Source organism: Pterocles gutturalis, unplaced genomic scaffold (assembly GCF_000699245.1).
Source record: "Pterocles gutturalis isolate BGI_N339 unplaced genomic scaffold, ASM69924v1 scaffold11375, whole genome shotgun sequence".
NCBI classification, from domain to species: Eukaryota; Metazoa; Chordata; class Aves; order Pterocliformes; family Pteroclidae; genus Pterocles; species Pterocles gutturalis.
This window is the reverse complement of record NW_010138338.1, coordinates 106,474-128,711: the sequence shown is the minus strand read 5'-3', so window position 1 is coordinate 128,711 and position 22,238 is coordinate 106,474. Positions and strand designations below refer to the sequence as shown.

The window sequence follows — 22,238 nt, the reverse complement described above, 5'->3', positions numbered from 1 at the left end:
CCAGGCTGCTGCTGCGGCTCTAGGAGTGGAACCGAGTGCTGGTCTTCTGGCTCTCATTCCCTTGCAGTTGGGGATGCTGTTTGTGTTTCTCCTCTGCAGCAGTTGACATCCTGTCTATCTCAGTGGCTTCCTTTTGAGGCAGTGTAGTAGATAAACATCATTTATACGCTTAAGGGGTCATTTTTTAAAAACTGAGTGGTCAAACTGTGTAGCTATTGTGCATGTTACAAAGGAAATGTCAGATATATAATCTGAATTTTTTTCTAATGTCAGCTATTTTCAGGGAACACGATGTATTTCCACAAAACAGATCTAATGCTTAATTGGATCTGTTCCTTTTGCTCTGGCTAATATGTTGAAGTGGAACAGGGCATCAAGAGCACTGCATCATCTTTAAAATAACACATCCATACAAATGTTTTCCCCAGATTGCTGCTCCATGCAGGATCTTTAAGAACAGAGGAAATGAGCAGAATACACAAGAAGACAGGATTAACACATGAAGTTTAGTTAAGTAACACAACGTGAAAAACAGAAATCCTTTCTCTAAACAGTGTGGGGGAAAATGCTGTAGAAAACAGGATCATAGAATCACAGTTTAAAGGGAGGATACTGAGGATATTGCTGGGATGGGATATGTTACACTATATACTTCTATACTTCATAGATACAAAAGTGAATTAGATTTGGGATTGGTCTCTGCCTTTAATCCTTATCAAGGGGAAGGAATGGTTGATTCAGGAAGCTAAAAGGGTCTTATAAAACAAGGGAATAATGAGACTTGAGCCAAATGTCATTTTGATTGCCTTGCCTTTGATTTTTCTATTTTCCTCTCATCATTCATTTAGCCCTTTTATATGTAAGTGAATGGGGAACTCTGGGGTTTTGTGCTTTTGTTTGCTTATTTAACTAGGCTTTGGTCAAGATATTTGTTCTTTCCTTGCCTTGTTGTATTTCTCTTTTTTTTTTTTTTTTGGTCAGTTACTTTGTTGTTGTTGCTTTGGATGCCCTTCAGGGTTTTGGGTTACCCTGATGACTGAGTCTATGCATGCCCCCTGGTAGCTTTGCCTGTGCTGACACCAAAGGGACATCCTTACCTGCTTAGCTTGTATTGATTTAGGTGACCCAAAGATCCACAAAACCTGCGGGTTCCATTTCTGTGCCCCTGTGTAACAGCTTGAGTCTCACTGCCTCTTTCTTTTATACTTTAGTGCCACATATTGTATGAACTTGCCATTTGTGCCTATTGAAGGGTTTGTGGTTTGTTTCGGTGTGTGGTTTTTTTATTAATTGGGGGGAAGGGGAAGAAAAGACAGAAATTTGTGACTGTGTCCCCTTCTCTCTCTCTTTTGTGCTTTGATAGGCCTGGATGATTGCCTGCAGCAGTATGTCCATAAATTTGAACGGGAGAAGATAAATGGTGAACAGCTGTTACAGATTTCTCACCAGGACCTTGAAGACTTGGGTATCTCACGGATTGGACACCAGGAACTGGTTCTAGAGGCTGTGGATCTCCTGTGTGCACTGGTTAGTTACATGGTGAACAGACATGCAAAGAATTTCTTGAAGTTCTCTTTTGGGTGCATAACTAAAGTGAGTCTGATAAAACCAGACAGAATACCTGTGTCTCTTGCTTTCTGCTATGCATCATGGCGAAAGAAAACAGTAAGAATTTGTTTAATTCTTGCAAGCTTTGTGTTGACAACTCTTTACCTTTTTCCTGATAAGAGGCAATGCTAATTCATTGGGTTGCACTTGTGAAGAAAGGAGTTGTCTGAGTAGTGTTGTTAGATCTTGTGGCTCCTGTTAGCGAAGAGAGTGATTAAAATTGCTGTTGAGTAGAGTGACTTTGTCATAGAAAATAGAAGACATACTGTTGAAATGACAGCTGCTAATAGATCCTCGCAGTAGTTGAAATGGGTTTAGGGCAATTCTGTGGTCTGTGTACAAAGTGAAGAAAATGTTCATGAAATGGGGGATGTTTTGCTAACTTGGTTACAGTCGAGTTCAACTCGTTGGATTTGGAACTTAAGCCATTCCTCTGTCTTATTCCTGATACATAACTGCACAGATGCTTCTAAAACAAACACACTGAAAAGAGTAAATATATTTGTACTGGGTCCTGTCAGAGCTGGAGTCAGCATCCCCCCAGCACCCTCCCAGTGCTGAGTGGCCCCCTGGCAGCCAGCAGGGGGTGTGTCACACAGCTTGGGAGGGGGGGGAGCCAGGACAGCTGACCCGGATTGGCTGTTCCAGACCATGTGACCTCAGCTCAGCCATAAAAGCCAAGGGCAGGCAGGAGGAGGAGGGCATTTGTTACTGTGTTTGTCTCCAGGAGCAGCTGCTACACACACTGAAGCTCTGCTTTCGTGGGAAGTGGCTGGACATGGCTTACTGAGGGGAAGTAGAGAATAACATCTTTGTTTACCTTTTGTTTCTGTGCATGGCCTTGGCCTTTGCTTTAATTAAACTGCTTTTATCTTGACCCACGAGTTTTTCATCTTATTCTCCCCCTTTATTTTGCTGAAGGGGGAGTGATAGAGGGGCCTGGTGGGCACCTGGCATCCATACAAGGTTAACCCACCACAATATTTCAGATTGTTTTGCTAGTGCAGGTGTTACTTAAAAGCCATAGATTGGACAAAGTCTTGAAGATGTTTTTGATGTAATGGGAACAAATGAGTGCCAGAGGAACGTATGAGTACATGAGGGAGAGGGGTGGGAAAAGCTGCCCGATGATTCCTCGGCCAGCACTGGCCTGCCTTCCCTTCACTAGGCAAGACTTGCAGCACTGACCATACTCATCTTAAAATGGAGAGCCTTTATTGCCTGCGAGATACATGCTTTATTTGCTGAAGACCGGTGCTACAGGGATCATTCGTACTCTGTAACCAGGAAGAAATTGGATAGCCTGTAGTACAAGAAGTGTATTTAATGAAATCACTTTTACAGTCTGAAGTGTTTCTCAAAGAGTTGCTCTTATATTTGAAAAACATTTTATTTCCTCTTCAGTATTTGATCTATCAAAAATTCTTAATGTTTACCTTGAAAAATCTAATAGAAGAACATAATTAGCCTGAAATGCAGTTCACGTTGTGCAAAGGGATAATCCGTTAGGCACGTGAAGGGGTCTGGTGAGTTAGCAAATGCTTTATACAGTCCTGACTGAAGTAATGGATGTGGCAGCCCCCACAGGCACCTTTTTTCTTCTTACTTTTTAAAATATTAGAATAAAATGAACAAAGCTGGACAACTGCCAGAATCTAAAGCTGTATTTTATCTCCTACAATTTCCTTCTAATTTCCTTTGTAGACAAAAGTTTTGACCTCAGACTCATTTCTGGAAATCCTTTGTGAAATATAACTTAATGCATTAGGCAGAGTTTACATATTGCAGCTGAAATGTCCTTGTTCCCTTTTAAGAGGTAGAAGGAGAATTCCCGTGTTTTAGGTATGCCCTTTGTCACCTTCTTGATGCCCCTTCCCTTCAGTTTTTGGGATTGTTGTATAAAATCACTGTTGATTTTGTTCCTGAGGGGATGGTGTGTTTCAAGTTCCAGTGACAGTTTTTGATCTTGCTGTCTTTTTTTTTTGTGGGAGAGAATAAAGGTTTCCCTATTCTACCTGTATTAGTTCTTTAAAAGTGGGTTTGTGTATTGACATCCCTTAGTGGATGGTGGGTTTTTTTGTGTGTGTATATATGGTGACATTTCCCTAACTTCTGAGGCCTTGAATTACAAAGCAAAGGCAGTATTTTGGGAATTTTTTTTTTTGTCCCTCCTCACTATGCTTTAAGCTTGCACTGTGGAAATGTGGCATTGGCTGGGCCAGCCTGAGGTCAGGCTTTGAAAATTGTTCTTATGGAGGGAGAAGGGCTGAGAGGGGCTTTTGATGGTTCCCCAGTCCTGGAGAAGAATTTCTTTTAGTCTAGTTTTCCTTTGGCAGTTTTGCAGCTGAGCTTCCTTCACATCAGTGCTTTGGTTCCCTCACACCACAAGAACACTTGCAGCTCTAAAGGTGGTGAAGCAGCTGTCTTTGGAGCATCTTTCTCCTGAGGTGACTCTTTTCAAGCATTGACCATACAAACTTTTCCAGTAGGTCAGTCAGTCATAAAATTAAAATTACAGTGTGAAGGCAGTCTGATTTTTATAGGGTTAGAGCCCTGTTTGGCAGCTATGCTGCCAAGCTGAAAATATGTCTGCAAGGTATGGTGTTTGCTGCCCCAGTAAGTGAACTCTAGAACCGGTACAGCTGGAAGAGAAATGAATTCACCTTTTTCTGCTGCTTTGGTGATGAGGTGGTGTTCGTTCATCTCCTCATAGTGGTGGCCAAATGTGCCACAAAGCTGCAGCTGAAGAGGCAACAGGAGAGAGTGTGGACAGGGATAAAAAGTCAAGGTTTCTTGTGACCACTTTTCTGTTGCTCTCGAGCTGGTCTAATAGACTCTTCTGAACAGGCGTTGAAGACTTATTTAAGGAATTTAGAGGATATATCAAAGAAACTGAATTTCCCAGAGGGGAAAAAAACATCAGCTTGAGTGCCTCCATCTTTTTGTCAATGACAACATTTGCTTAGGGGAGAAAAGGAATGGGACAGAGACATTTGTTAGTTGACTGAAGTTTTTGGGCTAGGGGGGAACAAACACATAAATATGCTTTTTCAACTCGTGCAAAACCACAAAAGCGGGGGCAGGGATCCAGAAAATAAGCTTTCTCAGACAAATAATTGGGACAAAAAGCACATAGAGTAGTGGTGAAAACCGAGTGCTTACTCATCATTCCTTGACTTGCCTGTTTGGGTTTAATAAATATAAAACAATGCAAGCATTAGCAGGAAACTGTATGCAAATATTTTCCCTTTTAATGTGTTCTTTGGATTAGATTTCTGAGTCTTTACCTACACAGTATGATGGGAGAGTTTGGAAGCAAAAAAGCAGCCGTTTTTTCTTGAGGTCAGAAGAGATACTAGTCTTCAGCAATCTAAAAAAGAAAAGACCCCCAAAGACCCCCACAAAACAAAAAGAACATTATCAAAGGCAAAATGCTAAAAATAATTACACTGGTAGTAATGTTCTGCTAGCTTATTTGCAGTGCAACAAAATATAACATCATAACATAAAATAGAAAATGTATATGTGAAGACTTATCCTTTGTGGCTAATCCTTGTCAAAAGCACTACATCTATGCACCACTTCATAAAGCTTCAATTTTTTAAAGTCTCAACATAAATTTAGTGATGTTTATTAGGAAATTTGGGACTCCATTTGGGATGCATTTTTTTTTCAAGGGAGAGAGCAAGAATGGGTGACTGTGACAGTACCTTGTGTTAACTCTAGTGTTTACAGAGGCATGCAGTGAGTTGGATCACCTTTTGAGCAGGCATTCAGTCTTATTCTTTTTTTTTTTTTTTTCTGCCAAGCTGGTTTTCAGTTGGATCAGCCAGCAGACCCAGCTTGTCACACTGTGGCATGTGAACATGACTGTGAAGGCGAAGGTGATGTTGCCCCTGCACAGTAGCAGAGCTCTGGATCAGCCCAAGTCAGCTCTGATACAACCGCTGTGCTCTTTTGACTTTGACTAGCCACCCTTTTTTTTTCTTTTTAAATTTTGTTGTCTGCCTGACCTTGAGCAATTATTTTGTCAGTGTACTTTTTCTCATTAAATGTAATGGAGTTTAGAAACTGTGTGTTCTTGTGTGCATGTGCTCTCTTGTGTGTGCTGTCTCTCGTTCAAGCCCTGCATGTGACTCCCCAGGTTAATGAGTGACAACCTGGGAATGTTTGACATAAGGTGCTCTTGACCGCTGACTTCAACTGGTGTTTTGATGAAAGCAACTTTGATGTTTTAAATTGGGAGTGATAGGAAAATATAATGTGTTCTTTGGTTCATGAGCAACTTCTAAAACCTTTTGGTTGCCTAAATAATAATCTGTTAAATATTGTAGCCTCAGTCCTGATGAAATATTTAAAAAAGGCCTGCTAAGCTTTGCACTTCAACTGTGTGTTGCTGTGAAGGCTGTTTGGTGTGCTGCCACACTATCAACATTCCTATCTGTCCTGAATTGGGGCTACAGCTCTGTGACAACTTTAATACAAGTCAGCTGCTGCCTCCACCCCCTCCTGTCCTCTGATTAGTGATTATTTTTTTGTGCTTGTACCTACCTAACCCTCAGGTGAGCTACTTCGGGGAGCTAAACCAGCTGAGAACACACCACTGTGAAAAAGAAATTTTTTTTTTTTTAATTGTTTAATTCCTCAAATGAGCCCTCCTAACAGACTGGACACTGCAAGTGACGGAGCAGAAAAACAGCAGAAATAGGTGGTGATGTGTGAGGTGGTCAGATAGCATCAGCTTGGATAGAAGCATTGCTGTGTCTAGTGAAGGGGCATAACGTCTTCTGTGTATTAGAGCAAACAGGTCAAATTTGGAGAATTTGGTCACCTGTACTGATGAACTGTGTGCTCTCTGTTGTGCTGGACAGGCATGGTGGTTTAGATATCTTAAGTGCACTCTGTGGACTCCCTGGGAGAAGTTGCAGGAAAGCTTAGTGCAGTGACTGGAGCGCTTGGCTGTGATGTGCTCTTGGCAGGCTGCTGGGGAGGCCAGTTGTAGTCACAAGCTGGAGCTCCTCTGTCTCCAGAGGCTGGCTACACCTGTGTTGCTGAAATCCACCACAAAACTGAGAACTACTTGACAGAATTATTTAAAGACTAGCTGAACTGGAAAAGTCACACTGGTCTGACCCACTGTATAAATAAGGTGAAAGAGGTGCAGTGAGGTGCATATGAATGTTTTAGGGCCAAAATCAAAATCTGAGCTGGTGTATCAGTATGTGTCCTATTAAATGCTGGGGCCTTGTCTAATCGCAGACACCAACAAGAGGTAGGAACAATTTCTGCGCCTGAATGACAAAGATCTGGAGATAGTTAAATACATGAAGGCTCTCCGAAGTTCTGACCAGAGTGATTAGATGGTTACATCACTGTAGAGAAAAAAAAAATCTTTTGTATTTTCTCTTCCTTGGAAAGAGAGGGGGCAGTGTCCTCCATTTCCCCATTAAAGGGGGAGATTTCTGGTATGTGGCTACTTCCAAATTCTTCTGTTCACAGGAATTTAACCCACAGCCAGACCTGCTGGTAAAAAAAGTATTCCTCCAAAAATAGACTAATCTGGAACGTCCTGTGAGGAAGAGAAAACTAAGTGCAAGAAATGCATCTGAATGATGTTCTTGTTTTTTTGGTTGGGGTTTTTTTTGTTTGTTTTGGGGTATTTTGTTAAAATTGATACGTTTACACATGAGAGTATGCAAGTACTTTTACATTGTTTAGTAATCCAAATCTTTCCCTCTCTGTGATCCTGGAAAATTTAAGGATATCCTTTGCTGTTGCAACATTTGGAATTTTTTTTTAATTGGACATATCCTCTCAACTCCTACTCCTGGCTAGGCTTTAAGAGTACTTCCCTGCCAAGAGCCCTCAGGGGCAGGAGGGAAGCACTTGTGTAACCTGCACCCACTGGGATCCTATCCATAGGAGGTGGTAGGTATCTTAAAGGTAGCTGAGTAGCTGAAACCCCTCCTTACACTAGTGGGTTTTTTTGGGGCAAAGGTTCTGATTCATCTCTTGTAACTCACTTGGTGTAAGTTATTCCAGCCTATTTCATGGATGCTTGACCACGGGGGAAATGGAGCCAGGAGCTAGCAGTGTACCCTGGCAGCAAAGAAGTCAGCAGCATCCTGGTCTGCATTACTGGGAGCGTGGCCAGGAGAGGGAGCGAAGTGATTATCGACCTTTACTCATTAGTTTACATATGTCCCCTCACCCCCAAGCACAGGAAAGACATGGACAAACCAGAGCAAGTTCAGTGGAGGGCTACTGGGTTGGTCAGAGCCTGTGAGGAAGGGCTGAGGGACTGGGACTTCTTCAGCCTGGGGAAGAGATGGCTTCAGGGAGACTTAATAGCAGCCCCCCAGCACCTACCATGGGTGTACATAGTCTGGATGACAGAGCCCCCCCAGCACCTACCGTGAGTGGATGCGGCCCAAATGAACAGATCTGGGCTGCTTATGGTGGCGTGTAGTGGGAGACTTTGGAACTAGAGGTTTAGGCTGGGTTTGAGGAAACACTTTCTCACCCTGCAGGCAGTCGGACAGAGGATCAGGTCACCCAGAGGAGCTGTACAGTCTCTGTACTTGGAGATTTTTAAGACCTGATGGGATAAAGTCCTAAATGAGTTGGTCTGAGCTCCCAGCTGAGCCTGCTGTGAGCAGGAGGGTGGCCTGAGACCTCCTGAGCTTCCTTCCAGCCTGGGTGATGCTGTGATCCAAAGTGGAGGTGTTGGGAACCCCTGGAAACTTGGAATTGCATGGAATTAAATTTACTTTAGTTGCTTTAGTTTTTTGACAGGGAAAGGAAGAAAGACCAGATAATATAGCTGATAAACTATGGAACTTAGAGGTTGGTTGCAAGAATCTGCTGCAGCAGCAAAAGAATAGAGAAAGGCAGGTTTTTTTGGTTTGTTGTGTTTTCTTTTTTTGAGTGATTTGTTTTGCTTGTTTGTTGTGGGTTGGTTGGGTTTTTTTGTTGTTGTTGTCAGAACAGTAGGAATTTTCACTCTAAAAGAGCAAAGCATTGCCAGGGTCTTAACTTTCAGAAGGTGGCCACAGAGGTTTTGCAAGGAGGGATAACTCAAAAGCAAAGGTACTTGGCAACATATTGCTATGTAACTCACACATTTGCATACTGACAGCAAAAAGAAAATTTTGATTGCAAAATTGAGTTGCCTTCAGAGCAGATAGAATGTAGCATTTCTGATGAGTTTGGAATGAGGTGATCAATGTGTTGCTTAAAACAGTTGGGTTTTAATCTTAGAGTGTGGTCTAGTTGTATTTGAATTTATAAAGCTGAAGTTACAGGCAATACTTACAGATTCTTTATGTTTCAAATATTTTTATAAAGATACTGTTGAATGAAAAATATGATGTCTAAGAATGTTTTTAATTACTATGTAAAGTCCTCGAGCTTGCAAGTAATTGCAGTGCTGTAATCAAGGGGCACAGTTACTGAAAACTTGTGATCCAAATATTTATTCCAGCTTTTGACTGTGAAATTACATTTGCTTCCTGTAGATGTTTTTATCTCTTGCCAGATTAAATTTATCTTTAGTTGTGAATGAAATGTTATTTCACTGTTTATGTACCACAGTACAGAAAACATTTTAGGAAAAACTAGCTTTTGCTTTCCTTTAGCAAAAACAACACAATCCTGTTACATTTACATTTAAAGGTAAATGACATCTGATAGGACTCTGGGGTTTCATTCTGATTGAAAAGTGCCATCAGATCTCATTAATGTCAGAAACTGAGGGGGTTTGGCACCCAAAAAATCATTCTTTAGTGGCTGTAGTGTAGAACAAATCTTAGAAGGCATTTTTGCCAAAAAACAGGAAAAAATGGGCAAATCCTCAGACCTTTAATTGCAGATGAGTTTGTAACTTGGGGTATAATAAATAGGACTCAATAGGGAGACTTATCAAACTTAATATTCCTTGCAGAACTATGGCCTTGAAACAGACAATATGAAGAACCTGGTTCTTAAGCTGCGAGCATCATCCAACAATCTGCAAAATTACATCAGCAGCCGTAGGAAAAGTTCAAATTATGATGGAAATACCTCTCGCAAGCCCCCCAATGAATTCCTTACTTCTGTGGTAGAGCTTATTGGTGCTGCTAAAGCCTTGCTTGCATGGCTGGACAGGTAAGATAAAAATCCTTATATTTTAATTTACAATTAATTGTTTCCCTTTGCAGGGCAATTTCTAGATGCTTTGGTATAAAGATCTTTTTGATCTTGCTCATTCCCTTTTTTTTTGATATTACCAGTGGACAAATTTAATCTAGGGTATCTACTCTTGAGCTTCCAGGCTTGCTAAAACCAGTGAAACCGTTAATATTGCATCCAGACTGGTATCTCTAAAATAGCAGTTTTCCCATTCAGGGGAGATGACCTGGTTTTGCATCAGTTTCTCATACACATGACTTCTTCTCTCATCTTCTAACTTGCTTGTCATTGGCATGTCCCTTTCTAAAAGGTTTTTTAAATGTTTTGTTGAAATTATGGCCTTAGCTCCATGATGTGAAAACTGAGCAGTGGGAGAGACTGTTCCTCTGCCATTTATTTATTTATTTATTTCCTGGCAAGAGCTGGATTTTTTTTTTGGTGACAGCTGCAGCGGAAGCAGAAAGGCAACAGAGCCAGTCGGGTGCTGGCTAGGATGCTGGTCAGGATAACAGATGAATGTAAATTCTTAAGCCCCTTGCAAGCCTTCCTGAGAAGAAAGGTCAGGAGGATTGTTGCGTGGGGACCAGCAGCAAGGAGAGCTTTTATCCTTCAGTATCCCTGCTCTCCATCAAGGAGTCAGTTCTGTGTCCAGGCAGTGACGTTAACAGCTTGGGCCTCTCACCGGGTCCTCTCCTTTCACCCTGTTGCTGGCTGCTTGCCCTAAATTTCTTGTGCAACTTACTGTCAGCAGGGTGGCTGGCTTGTCCATTTCCAGACCTGCTGGGGTTACTTCTGAACTCCCCTTCTAGTCCTTTCAGCTGTCTGGAGGGTCAGAGGTGAGACTCTGTAGGCTCTAAAGCTGCCCTACCTGTAATGATCCTTTCTAAGCTTGAGCCTTACTGCACCTCTGTGTGTAAAATGTGAAAATCCATTTTTCTTCTTTAGAGAAGTTGTTTTTTTCTTTTTCTCTCCAGTCTGAGTTTAGTAATCAAAGACTTGGAAGGTAGAAATCTACTCACTGGCAAATCCAAGGAGTGATTTTTTACAACAGTGTGGTCTGACTTGAGCATGCAACTGAGAGAACTGTAGTTTAGAAAATTGACCATTTCTTCTGGTTTTGCTCTCTGAACTTGCTTACCACAGGGCTGAACATTCACCAGTTTCGGCCCAAGGATGGAGCGGGACTGTGCAGTCAGGAATATTTATATTGTAAAACTGTGTCCTTGTGCTTGCTTGTATGGATGTCAGTTGCAGCTCTTGGTCTCACATGCTATTCCTTGCTGATAAGGTAGGATGGGAGAAGATTGGTCCCTTTGATCTAAGGGGAATTTTCTCTTGTTGCAGGACCCCATTTACAGGTATTGCTGACTTTTCATCAATGAAGAACAGAATCATTCAGCTCTGCTTGGATCTCACTACTACTGTTCAGAAGGTCAGCTGATTTCTTTTCCGCTTTGCTTTCCAAAAGGGAAGGAAGATGGGTTGCTGGGGGAAGTAATGTGCTTGCTTTGTGCAGAGTGCTAATGGGAAGGCAGATGTGGAAATGAGGGCTTACTTGAAACTTTGAAGGTCCACAAAGGTCAGGCTCAGTTTTCTATTCTTCTGAGTTTTGGGTTCACCCCCCACTTAATTTCCAATTTTGCTATTGCTGGTTGTATCTTAAGTGACAGTGGTTTAAAGGCTACTCATATTTTTTTGAGCTTTAATGGAAAGAGGATTAGTTTTTGAAATAGTCAGTCTGTGTATGAAGATTTTCAAGTTCCAAACAACATGTTGGAAAAACAGTTATCAGTGCTAATTCTAAACAAAAATATGACTCCATAGAACAGGAAGGGCATGGACCTGTTGGAGCCATGGAGGAGGGCTAGAGGAGGGCCATGAAGATGGTCTGAGGGCTGGAGTACCTCCCGTATGAGGACAGGCTGAGAGAGTTGGGGTTGTTCAGCCTGGAGAAGAGAAGGCTCTGGGGAGACCTTATTAGCAGCTTTCCAGTACTGAAAGGTGGCTACAGGAGAGATGGGAAGGCACTCTTTATCAGGGAGTGGAGTGATAGGATGAGGAGTAATGGTTTCAAGCTGAAGGAGGGCAGATATAGATTAGATATTAGGAAGAAATTTTTTTCCTGTGAGGGTGGTGAGGCACTGGCCCAGGTTGCCCAGGGAAGTTGTAGATGCCCCCATCCCGGGAGGTGTACAAGGCCAGGTTGGATGAGGCTTTGAGCAACCTGGTCTAGTGAAAGGTGTCCCTGCCCATGGCAGGGGGGTTGTAACTTGATGATCTCTCAGGTCCCTTCCAACCCAAACCATTCTATGATTCTATGATTGGTTGTTATACCCAAGCTTGCAGGCTCCTTAGGTCTTGAGCCATACAGAGTGTTTAAGCCATCAGATGGGAAATGCTGCATGTAATGGAAGGAGCTGATGCCTTTGATACAAATCGTATTAGCTAGGCTTCCTCTGCTAGTAGTGTGAGACCACAGTGTTTTGTTTCAAAACTTCCCATTTATCAGATGTGTGATGAGCGCTGATATTGATAATAGCTAAAAGGACATGTAGCAATTGTGGCAATTTTGGCAAGTGATGTCATTTTGCTCCCTGAATAATACTGCCTGTCTTCAAAACTGTTCTGCCAGTGTGCCACTGCTTTGGCTGTGAAGCACTCTGTGCATGCTTCAGTTCCTCCTGAACTTGCTCCTAGCCATTAGTCCATGGACGTATATTGTTTGAACTCTGATTCTCTCCCTGTTTTGAGGCAATTATGTCAAAGGACAGAAATATCCTGTGAGTTGTCAAGCTATGATGACACCCAATTATATCAGTTGGATTGTTGTGAAAGGGTAGTGTCTGGGTATTATAAGTTCAAAGGCGCACAAGTTTGGCTTGCTGCTGAAAGCCTTTCTTGTTTGGACTCTGTGTGTGCAATTGCAGAAAGCCAGTGATTTACAGCTACAGATTTGTGGATTGTGAAGTAGAACACTAAGTGTTTCTAGCAGCAGATGGTGTTCACCCAAGAGTGCTACAGGAACTGAGATACGAGGTTGCTGAACTGTATTAATAAAGCTACTAACAAATGGTGTCTAATCTGTCAGTTAAATCAGCCTTTGATGGCAGGGGAATGGAAGTTGTCAAATACAACCGTAGCCTTTTAAAAAGCCTCAGAGTACCTCTCTGCCAATTTGATATGAGCTATAATAAAGAATGGGTTTGGTGCCTATGAGAAAAAATAATTAACGGTGGAAGAATCAACACTATTTTGTACTGGGACACTGTAGATACATTAGAATGGTCTGAAGGAGTCCACTGACATGGAAAAGAGAGATACAATTGAAAAAATCTTTAAGTGAGTTTTTACGCTTCAAAAGTATTTTTTACTAGGGAACAGAGTGTAGGAATAAATGATCGGTTCTCATAGTGGAGAAGAGACCAGTGGGCTTTTCATGGAACCATTGCTGCTCTGCATGATCATAAATGAGGTATAAAAGTGGGTGAATAATAAAGCTAGGTGGGAATGCAGTAAGATGTCAATTTACTTTAATGACAGCTATATAGATACAAGGAACAGAGCTTACTCCACTGTTTCTATGGTAAACTTCAAGGTTAATGTCTGTTTACACTGCTTATTTTAAGAGAAACAGAAGGACTTCATAATATTGGGCTGCATGATGATAGGTGACATTCACTATTGATTCATGCAGATGCATTTAGCGGAGAAAAATTATGCTCATGCACAACAACAGAGTCTAAATTTTGTAACAGTGTCTTGAAGCTTTTGACAGAATGTAAAAGGTGTGACTTCAGTCCTTGGTGGTCATTGCGACAGTGAACAGGGTGTTAAGACTTATGAAGACATAAAAAGAGAACATAACTAAGCCGTTTGTCTGTATCTAGAGGACTGTATGGTTTTGGTTGTTTGGTTTTTTTTTTTTTGTGTTTTTATTTCTGTATTTAAAAGCACAGAATAGAGGTAGGAAGGAACAGAAGAAGTGTTGAGGATGGTCAGAAACATGGCACAGTTTCAGTTCACAGCTCCAGGATATATCTCTTGGGCACTATGGTAGTTATGAAGGTTGAGATGTCAAGGGCAAATACCTTGGAATTTAAGCTTGTTTAAATGCTTGGCATTTGGGGGTTTTGTCCTTATAGATATTGTAATTCTTGTTTCATTATTTACTTGCTGTTTTACCTTTTTAATCCAAGCTTCTAATAACATTTTCTAGTTCAGCTCATCTTGCAGAAAACAGTGACTTCTGTAGTTTGTTACGTGAATTTGTTGCAGTTCAAAGATTCTTGTACCTGGGCTGTGTAAATAATGCTTTGTGTGCAGTCTTCTGGCCCTCAGGAATGTCACAGAGTATTTTTTTTAAAAATGACTTTTCATTCTTTTTTTAACAACATGTTTTAGATCCATTTTGGTGCCTGAGTCCAGGTTTATCAGTATAAGGCAAGCTCATGTGCGCAGCCTTCTAAGAGTCTAGTTTTATTGTGTAGGGTTATGCTTTCTGGAAAAGTCAGCTGCTGTAATTGAATCCCATGTTCTCCTAGTTTTCAAGGTCTATTACTGCTTTCTACCAGGGCCAGAAAATAGTTGTTTAACAGTATATTTGAGCTCTACTGGATGAAACTAATCTGGTCAGTCTCTGCAGCATGAATGACTCTTTCAGTTTGAGGTTAAAATGGCAGTTTTGCAAAATTTTCAAAGATGACGTGTTTACATGTTTATTGGTTAATGCAGGGCTTTTGTTCTTGTTTTTGTTTTTAGGACTGCACTGTGGCTGACATGGAAGATAAAGTTCAGACTGTAGTAAGTATGTGTTTCTGTTGAAACTCAGCTGCCTGCATTGACATTTATTTCAATGGCTTCTACGCTGACTGTACTCCAGCAGCTTTCCAATCGCACATATACAAGCATATCATGCAAGTAAACATTCTTATGGGCTGTTTTGTGAATATCCTTTATTGTAGAGGAAATCAATGAAATTGGAACAGACAGGTAATGTGTGTAGTAGCACGGAATAAAATATTCCTTAAAGTTTCACTGCACAGGTATTGTTTCAAGATAATTTAGACCTCAGATTTTTAAAGGAGGGGTAGTACTGTAGAATGATCATAGGCTAAATAAAGCGATTATGCATGTAATATACACTTAATAAGCAGACACTATGCCTTATAAAGCTTCGTCATGTAAAAGAATTGTCCTGCCGCAGAACTCAAGTTCTGCCTCTGATTGTACTTGAGCTTGAGTTTTGAGGGTTGTTTGAAGCAGCCTTGTGACCAAACGAGGAGCGTAATGGAATGCTTTTTATATTTTGTAACAGTTAATCATCGCTTCCTGCTTTTGACATGAACCAGGCTGTGCTCTTTGATAAGGTCTTCCGCTAGCTCATAGATGCTTAGGAATTTAGTAGCACAATAACTAAAAATAATTTTGTCCATAAATAAAGAGACCATGTAAAAGGGAGTTTTTTGTATCTTTCTTTTTCCATTTGTGCACACCCACTCTGGAAGTAGGCATTGTTGTTTGGAGTTCCCTTGTTTGAGCAGTTCCTCACATTCACACTTAAGCATTGTTTTGATTTATTTTATTGCTGCTCTATAACTCTGATGTAAAACAAAACAAAGAACATTGGAACTATTGTTTCTGGGGGCGACTGTGATCCAAACCAATGTCTTCCTACGAGACAGCTCCCCTCATCCTATAATTGCATATGTCTACTTTGACTAAAGGATTCAAACCCCTTGTGAAAGGTGTCTTATCTTGGTCTTCCCAAATTGTGTACTACTCACTACTGTACTGTCCTAATCCTCCCTCCCCCATCCTTTATGCTTTTAGAACTTACTTTGAGTTTCAGCATTGCTTCAGGTACCATCAAGACCCAAAACACGTTGTGGGGCATTAATGAAATTTGTGAGTGTAGGGAGGGCATAGATTTTTTTTTTGACTATGATTTTTTTTTTCCTGATTAATTAGCCATTCTGCTAGCTAAAAGTTCTACAAGACAAAGCCGTTTTGCCTCTGACTTTCCTGACGCACGTGCAAGGTCAGAATTCACATTTAGTTATAATGTTGGCTTAGGATCAGTTATGTGTTGGTCAAAAGGAAATATGAACCTTGCCTGCATCAGCATTCCAGAAGAGGTCAGTTCAGAGGCGCAGTGGAGAAAAGTAATGCTGAAACCCTTAAGTGCTATATGTCCTGCCTTATACTGTAAAGCTTTGTGCAGATAAGCCAGTGGCCAGCACCTCACTTTTTGACACGTGGCTGATTTTATTCTCATAGCAGAAATAAAGAAAAATATGACGAACTGCCAGTTGTTCACACAAGAAATTATCAAACTGTTTCGATACTTTAATGGGTTATGTTTTGGTTAAAGCAAACAAACCCCAAACCCAGGTTTTTTACTATATTTGGTGTGTTGGTTTTTTTTAAGCACAGGATGTGTTGGCATCTGTTAGTGATCATGAGGTGGCACTAATGGAAACATGTTGTTTGTGCTAGGTTACAGTAAGAAGGTAAACATGCTGTAGAATGAATCTGTACAAGTGAGTCTTTTATTTCAGTGATTCTTAACTGTGCTTTATTAGTGGACCAAGTTTTAGAACTCATTTCCTTTCCATTTTTGAAAACTGGAAGAGGAAGAAGCCAGGAGAGAAATTTTGTAACTTTTTTGTATGTTCTCATTGTAGGCCAAGACTTTAAATGGCATTTGCGATAAAGCCATCCGATCAACTACAGATCCCTTGATGAGCCAGTGTGCATGTTTGGAGGAGGTTCACTTAACCAACATTAAACCTGGAGAAGGCCTGGTAAGAACTGATTCTGGAGTGTTTAATAGGTAGTCTTGTGAGCCACGTGCATGTGTCTGTATAGCAAGATTTTTCAAAACAGGTAATATCCTATGGGGAACAGAACGAGGCATGGGGAGGAACTCTGAAGGTTGTCAGGTGGTGTGCTGGAGTGGCTGCCAGAGATGGGTATGCATGTTAATAAGTTTGATCTCAAATACTGTTTTTGATGGTAAATTGTTGCAGATTTGTGACTTAAGCAGGATATTGGGGAGTTTACAGATGCTTGTGAAATCAATTGGTTTATTTCTGCAGGTTGCCTTAAACAGCTTTTCTTCTAGGAGGGACTGGGGGAGGAGAAGGTGATGAGAAATGATGTTTGTGTTTTGAAAGACACGTTTTAATGTGTGTTTTATAGCGAGATTAAGAAGAATATGAGGATTTTTGAGGTTTGCTGTTAGCAGGAATATGAGAAATCATTTTAAATGTTCAGGGCCTGTGTAACTCTACTGAATCTAGTTTGTTCAGTGGATGTTGCTTAGCTGAGTGCTGGTTATAAGAAACTATCTTGGTGGATTTTCTGGCTGGGGAACAGACATGTTAGAATGGGTTGGAGGGAATTTAAATTCTTAAGTGGATTTGTATTCCCTGCCACCGACCCCGAAGGCAGAAGAGATGAACACTTTTAGAGGAGGCTTTACAGTCTTGCTGTGCTATGTAGTTTTACCTAGGCCACTGGGTTTGACTGAATCAGTCATGCATTCTTGAAATTATGGGGACATCTTTGTTAATGCACAAGCTACAACAAAGCACCTGGTCACCTGTTGTGGGGAAATCTGTGCAGTTGTTAGTTAATAGCCTGTTGGTGATTTTTAAGTTGGTGTTCATAGTCAACACCCACTTCATCTGAGTTTGTCCTTGCATTCATGCTCAACGTTAACATATACAGCCACAAATACTTGGTTCTGCCAGAGCTTTTATTGCTTGTGTCAGCACTGTGGTTACAAGGCAGTCTGTATATTGACTTGCAAGGAGAAATTGTAAAAGAACACATAGGCAATATTTGTAGCCCACTATGTAAGTGTGCTTTGTTTGGAGACCTGATGGCCATGTAGTAAAACCTGTGATTCTCAGTTGCAGACAGGGCAGTAAGGAAAAAGTTTTGTTCAAGGCCAAAGACTGACAAGGCAGCAAAACAGCAGTGTTTGGTACTACCAACCAGACAGTGTGTCTAAATTGCATTCCATGTATTAGGTGTTTTAAGCTGTTATCAGTAAAAGTGATCTGTGAAGAGGTTTAGAATGTTGTGCTATTAGACCACACACTTTTCTAGGGAAAATATGTGAATTGTTAGTGTTTTTAATAATGTTTTGAGTATGTTGACAACATTTGTTTTATCAGGTAGGTTATGTGTTTGTTTTGCCTTTAAACTTGGTTTTCATTTTCTACTTACATTTAGGGAATGTACATCAAATCAACTTATGATGGGTTACATGTAGTTACTGGAACTACAGAAAACGTAAGTCAAGTAAATGTAGATTAATTAAGGCTATCTGACAGTAGCTTTGAGTTAGTCTAACCTTTTTACTTTTTTTCTGGTTTACACACAACTTTCATGATATTACTGCTTTAAAAACTGTGTGATGCATCATTTGTTTATCCACAATTTGTAAATATTTTGTCTGCATGTTTAACTGTTCGTCTAATTAAACCAGTTTCTGCAAGTACATGAGTGAGTTCAAATGCTTGGCATTAAAATAATTGCTTTAATAAGTTACTGTATCACTGTTTTGAGCGCTTATGGTATCTTGCTTAAAGTCTTGAACGTGTTTGCTCTCTGCTGGCAAAGGCCATGTCTCCTGTTGGGAACGTTTAGGTGGTAGTGTGCTAAATTCAGTAATAATAAAATCAAAGAGCTGTCCAGTGACAAAATTAATGTGCAGAGTAAAAAGACTGAAAAAGTAAGCCTAAGAGCTGTCTGCTGGAAGGAAATAGTTGGAATGATAGGCAACTACTTTTTTGCTGCAGATGGTTGCTTGTTTTATTCTTACACTGTGAGTTCTCTGTAGCTGAGACTATTAAGAATGACTTCTGGGCAGTCATTGCAGTGGACCTCTGGCCCGCAGCTGAGGCTGGTGGGTGATGCAGTGGTGTTGTCAGATATGCTGCTCTACAGGAGCAGTGGCTGAAAGAAAAAAAGAGTGGAGGAACTTGGCTTTTGCAGCTATGCCTTTTTCATTTTTTTTGTGAATAGGAAAGAACTAGTGGTTCTAGTTGTACCCTTGCCAAGCCCTGGGGGCCAGGGAGCAGTGGGAGGAAATCTGTGCTTGCAGTTCAGAGTGAAAACTGAAAGCTTTTATGGCTTTTATGCCATTGCCCTGGCATAACTCCGTATAGGATCTGCAACAGAGACCAAGTCCACTCTGACAGGAATTTCAACATCTGATAAATGTGAAAGAATATAATGTTGGCTGCAGACAAGTTGCCTATGCATATAGATCTCATTTTGGAGGCCAGGAGTGGGGCTGTATTGCTTCTGTAGCTTTGAGTTTTGACCTAAATGTCTGCTTTTTTTTGTGAACATGGGTTCTTCCCTTGGGAAAACTCTTTCCTTTGGAGCAACAAAACTTCAGAAGTAACTTGAGAGATCTGCAGACAACTGATGTCTTTCTGGTGGTATGGGATCATTTAGATGACCCAGGCTGGGTCTTAGCTCAATTTTCTTGCTAGGTTTGGAATGGTATTTTAGTAGCCATCCCCAGAATCTGGTGTGTTGGAATGCAGTGGAATAACGCCCCAAAACTAACAGGTACAGTACATTGCAAGGCCTGGGGCAGTCCATGTATTTGATACCAGTCAGTCAAAAGGATTCCTGAGTTGTGCTTCCTGCGTCACATTGGCCTATATGTAAACTTTGCTCTTTCCTTCATTCTCACAATGTGATTGCAGTGTCCGCTGTGCTAGCTGGCACTTGTTGTAGGAGTCCTCTCTGCAAGGGCTGCTTCCTCCCCCCCACGCCCAGGCAGGCTGTTGATCGCTGAAAGGACAGCTTGAAATGAGCTTTGTTCTTCACAAACTTGACTTGGATTATTTTGATTATTTTTTCATGATCTTGGTTGACTCATATATATGTATATGCAGCCTTCCACGGAGGCATTTCCTCTCAGAGGAAGCAAGAAGACAATGAAAAAATGGGGTTACTCCTGATAGCTAGCTGGAGCCTTTCACACATTACCCCATGTCTTCTTCCCTTGTTGCACTCTTTATTCCTACAGTTCCTTTTAATAAGTTACTTGAGCTCTGAAGATGTAACGATGAAGGTGTGATGAAGGTAGTCCTTAATCCAAGTGCTTAGTTCTGGAGTCACTAGGAAGAGCTGGCCTGCTTCTGGGTGGTAACTCATAGGGTGGGGGGAATGGGAGGAGAAGTTGTTCAGTGACCAGGTGCAGTATACGAAGGTAGTATGCCTGTGCGCTTTGGGTGTTGTCAAGGCTGGTCAGAGTTGGTGTGTTATAGCAACCAGACTGTTTTTAACAACTGCAGTGATAGCTGGTACATGGCACAAGCTGTAGATTAATCTAAATAAATATTGACACATTTAGCTGTTCCTTGATAATGGTTCCCTAGAGCTTGGTTTTTGTTCCAAGAAAATTGTAGTTTAAGGTGTATTATTGTTAGATAGTTATTTGAAAAATACCTGTCTACGCACACTTGATGTGTGCAAGCATCTATTTTTATTTGTTGACCTAGACGATGCAGGCAGGTAATTTCACCTGAAAGTTGGTAGCGCTTATTTACATTAGGAAACAAAAAGGGAAAGTGCAATGGATCTATTCTGTGGGTTGGAGAGCTTTTGGTCCTTTGTTCTGTACATCCAAAAATCGTAGTGTATTTTTTTTTTTAAAGCACTATACATTTATTTGAAAGCTAAGTTTAGGATAGCAGCTGTGTTAGGACAGAATTATTCTCTTCAGTCCTCTCCCACTGCTGTCTGAAACCCCAGTACAAACTGGAGGCAAATGGACAGTGGAGACCATCCCATGACTTAAGAACAATTTGTTATGTGACAGATGTAGGCTATGCCTTCTCCCTTTCCCTGTGGTTCCCCCAGTGTAAAAAATAAATCATAAACTGGATTAGTTTGCATGTCTCAGGTCGCCAACAGATGTAATGTGTGATCTAGCTGTGTGAAAATTTTCAGCAATGCTCTTTATCATAGGTGCAACCTTTGACTTAGCTTGTTGGGGGTTGTTATGGGAGGGAAGAAAACCTGCTGAAGCATATGCCTCTTGTTTTCCTGTTTGCAGTCCCCTGCTGATCGATCTCAGAAGATTCATGCTGGTGATGAAGTGATCCAGGTTAATCGGCAAACTGTGGTTAGTAGCAAACAGCCTTACCAAACGTCTCCTATCCTTGCTCTGCAAAGGTCGCTCCCCACAGGTTCTGAATGGATGGGGTCAGGAGGTGGTTCTGGTGTTTTCCTGTTGAACACTTTGAGGCTTTTTAACTTTTTGTTTTCAAGACAAATGTTATTATTTACAAATTTTACAATATTTGGATAAAATAACTATGCAATTTCATGTTTAAATGCTGTGTGCTTCCTATTGAAATATTGCGTGTTGTATTTAAGGCTCTTTTAAAATTCATTGTTACTATCTCCTGAAATTAAGACAAAAACAGCTTTAAAAAGCCCCAGGTATTTGTTGAATCATTTGCATCTGGGAACTTAGGTCAAGTGATTACATTTTTGCTTAGCACAGGTAAGGAACACCTTTCAATGTGAGAAACAAACATGACAAAAGTGGTTAACTGTGAATCTCTGCGTTACTCACATCCAAGCTGAGGTATAGAGAGCATTGCTTCATGTCTCAGTGTTTAATTTACAGCTTAAAGTAAAGATCTACCTTTGAAACAAAACAAAGAACCACCTTCCAAAAAAGTAGCTTTCCAACTTTTTTCTTCATTCTGGCTCTTTTGGATCTCTTTTCTCTCTTTACATTCATGTTTAAAACAGAGAGTTTGACTTGAGAGGTTTGGGTTTTTCTTTTTTGTTTGCTTTCAGAAAAGCAATACTAAATAAAAGATGTGTCTATTCTCTTCCAGGTTGGATGGCAACTAAAAAATCTGGTGGCAAAATTGCGAGAGAATCCTGCTGGAGTTAGGCTGCTGCTTAAGAAACGTCCTACTGGGTCTTTCCATTTCACTCCTGCTCCGCTAAAGAACTTGCGCTGGAAACCACCCTTAGTGCAGGTGAGAGGCTGCTGGCTCAGCTGTAATGTCAGGATGGGAATACCTAGGTTGCAACTTGAAAAAGAGAAATATTAGGAATGTTCCCAAGTACTCGTGTTTAAGTATAGATCAAGGAAGGCTGGGTGAAATGGCTATCCTCTTCTGGTTCCTAGGTAAAAGGGAAACGTTCTTGTCTTTTTTTTTTTTTTCTTTTTTTAAAAACTGAGATAATGTCCTTTTAATATACAAAGGGACTAGGTGTGTTGAGCACTTTAATCAGTCTGTGTGCCACTGGGAGAACTTTTATCTGAGGCAAAACTGCTGAAACCACTGATACGTATGGAATTCATAAGCATGGAGTAATAAATGCTTCCTCTGTTTAGCAGAGTAATATGATTTTGCTGAAATAACTTAGATTATTCCATATATTTGTGCTCTTTTTAGTTTGGT

The 22,238-nt window shown here is 40.8% G+C and overlaps 1 protein-coding gene across 1 annotated transcript in view; it reads left to right on the top strand.

The window, feature by feature from the left end:
• Window positions 1-1,363: 1,363 nt before the first annotated feature.
• CNKSR3 (CNKSR family member 3) overlaps window positions 1,364-22,238 on the top strand; it is a gene marked incomplete at its 5' end in the record, with an annotated part of 27,582 nt that continues 6,707 nt past the window's right edge. The window contains 8 exons of the mRNA XM_010082970.1: window positions 1,364-1,527; window positions 9,551-9,753; window positions 11,122-11,209; window positions 14,536-14,577; window positions 16,461-16,580; window positions 18,019-18,078; window positions 20,867-20,935; window positions 21,663-21,809. Coding sequence (XP_010081272.1) covers window positions 1,364-1,527; window positions 9,551-9,753; window positions 11,122-11,209; window positions 14,536-14,577; window positions 16,461-16,580; window positions 18,019-18,078; window positions 20,867-20,935; window positions 21,663-21,809 — 893 coding nt within the window. The remainder of the gene's footprint in view (window positions 1,528-9,550; window positions 9,754-11,121; window positions 11,210-14,535; window positions 14,578-16,460; window positions 16,581-18,018; window positions 18,079-20,866; window positions 20,936-21,662; window positions 21,810-22,238) is intronic.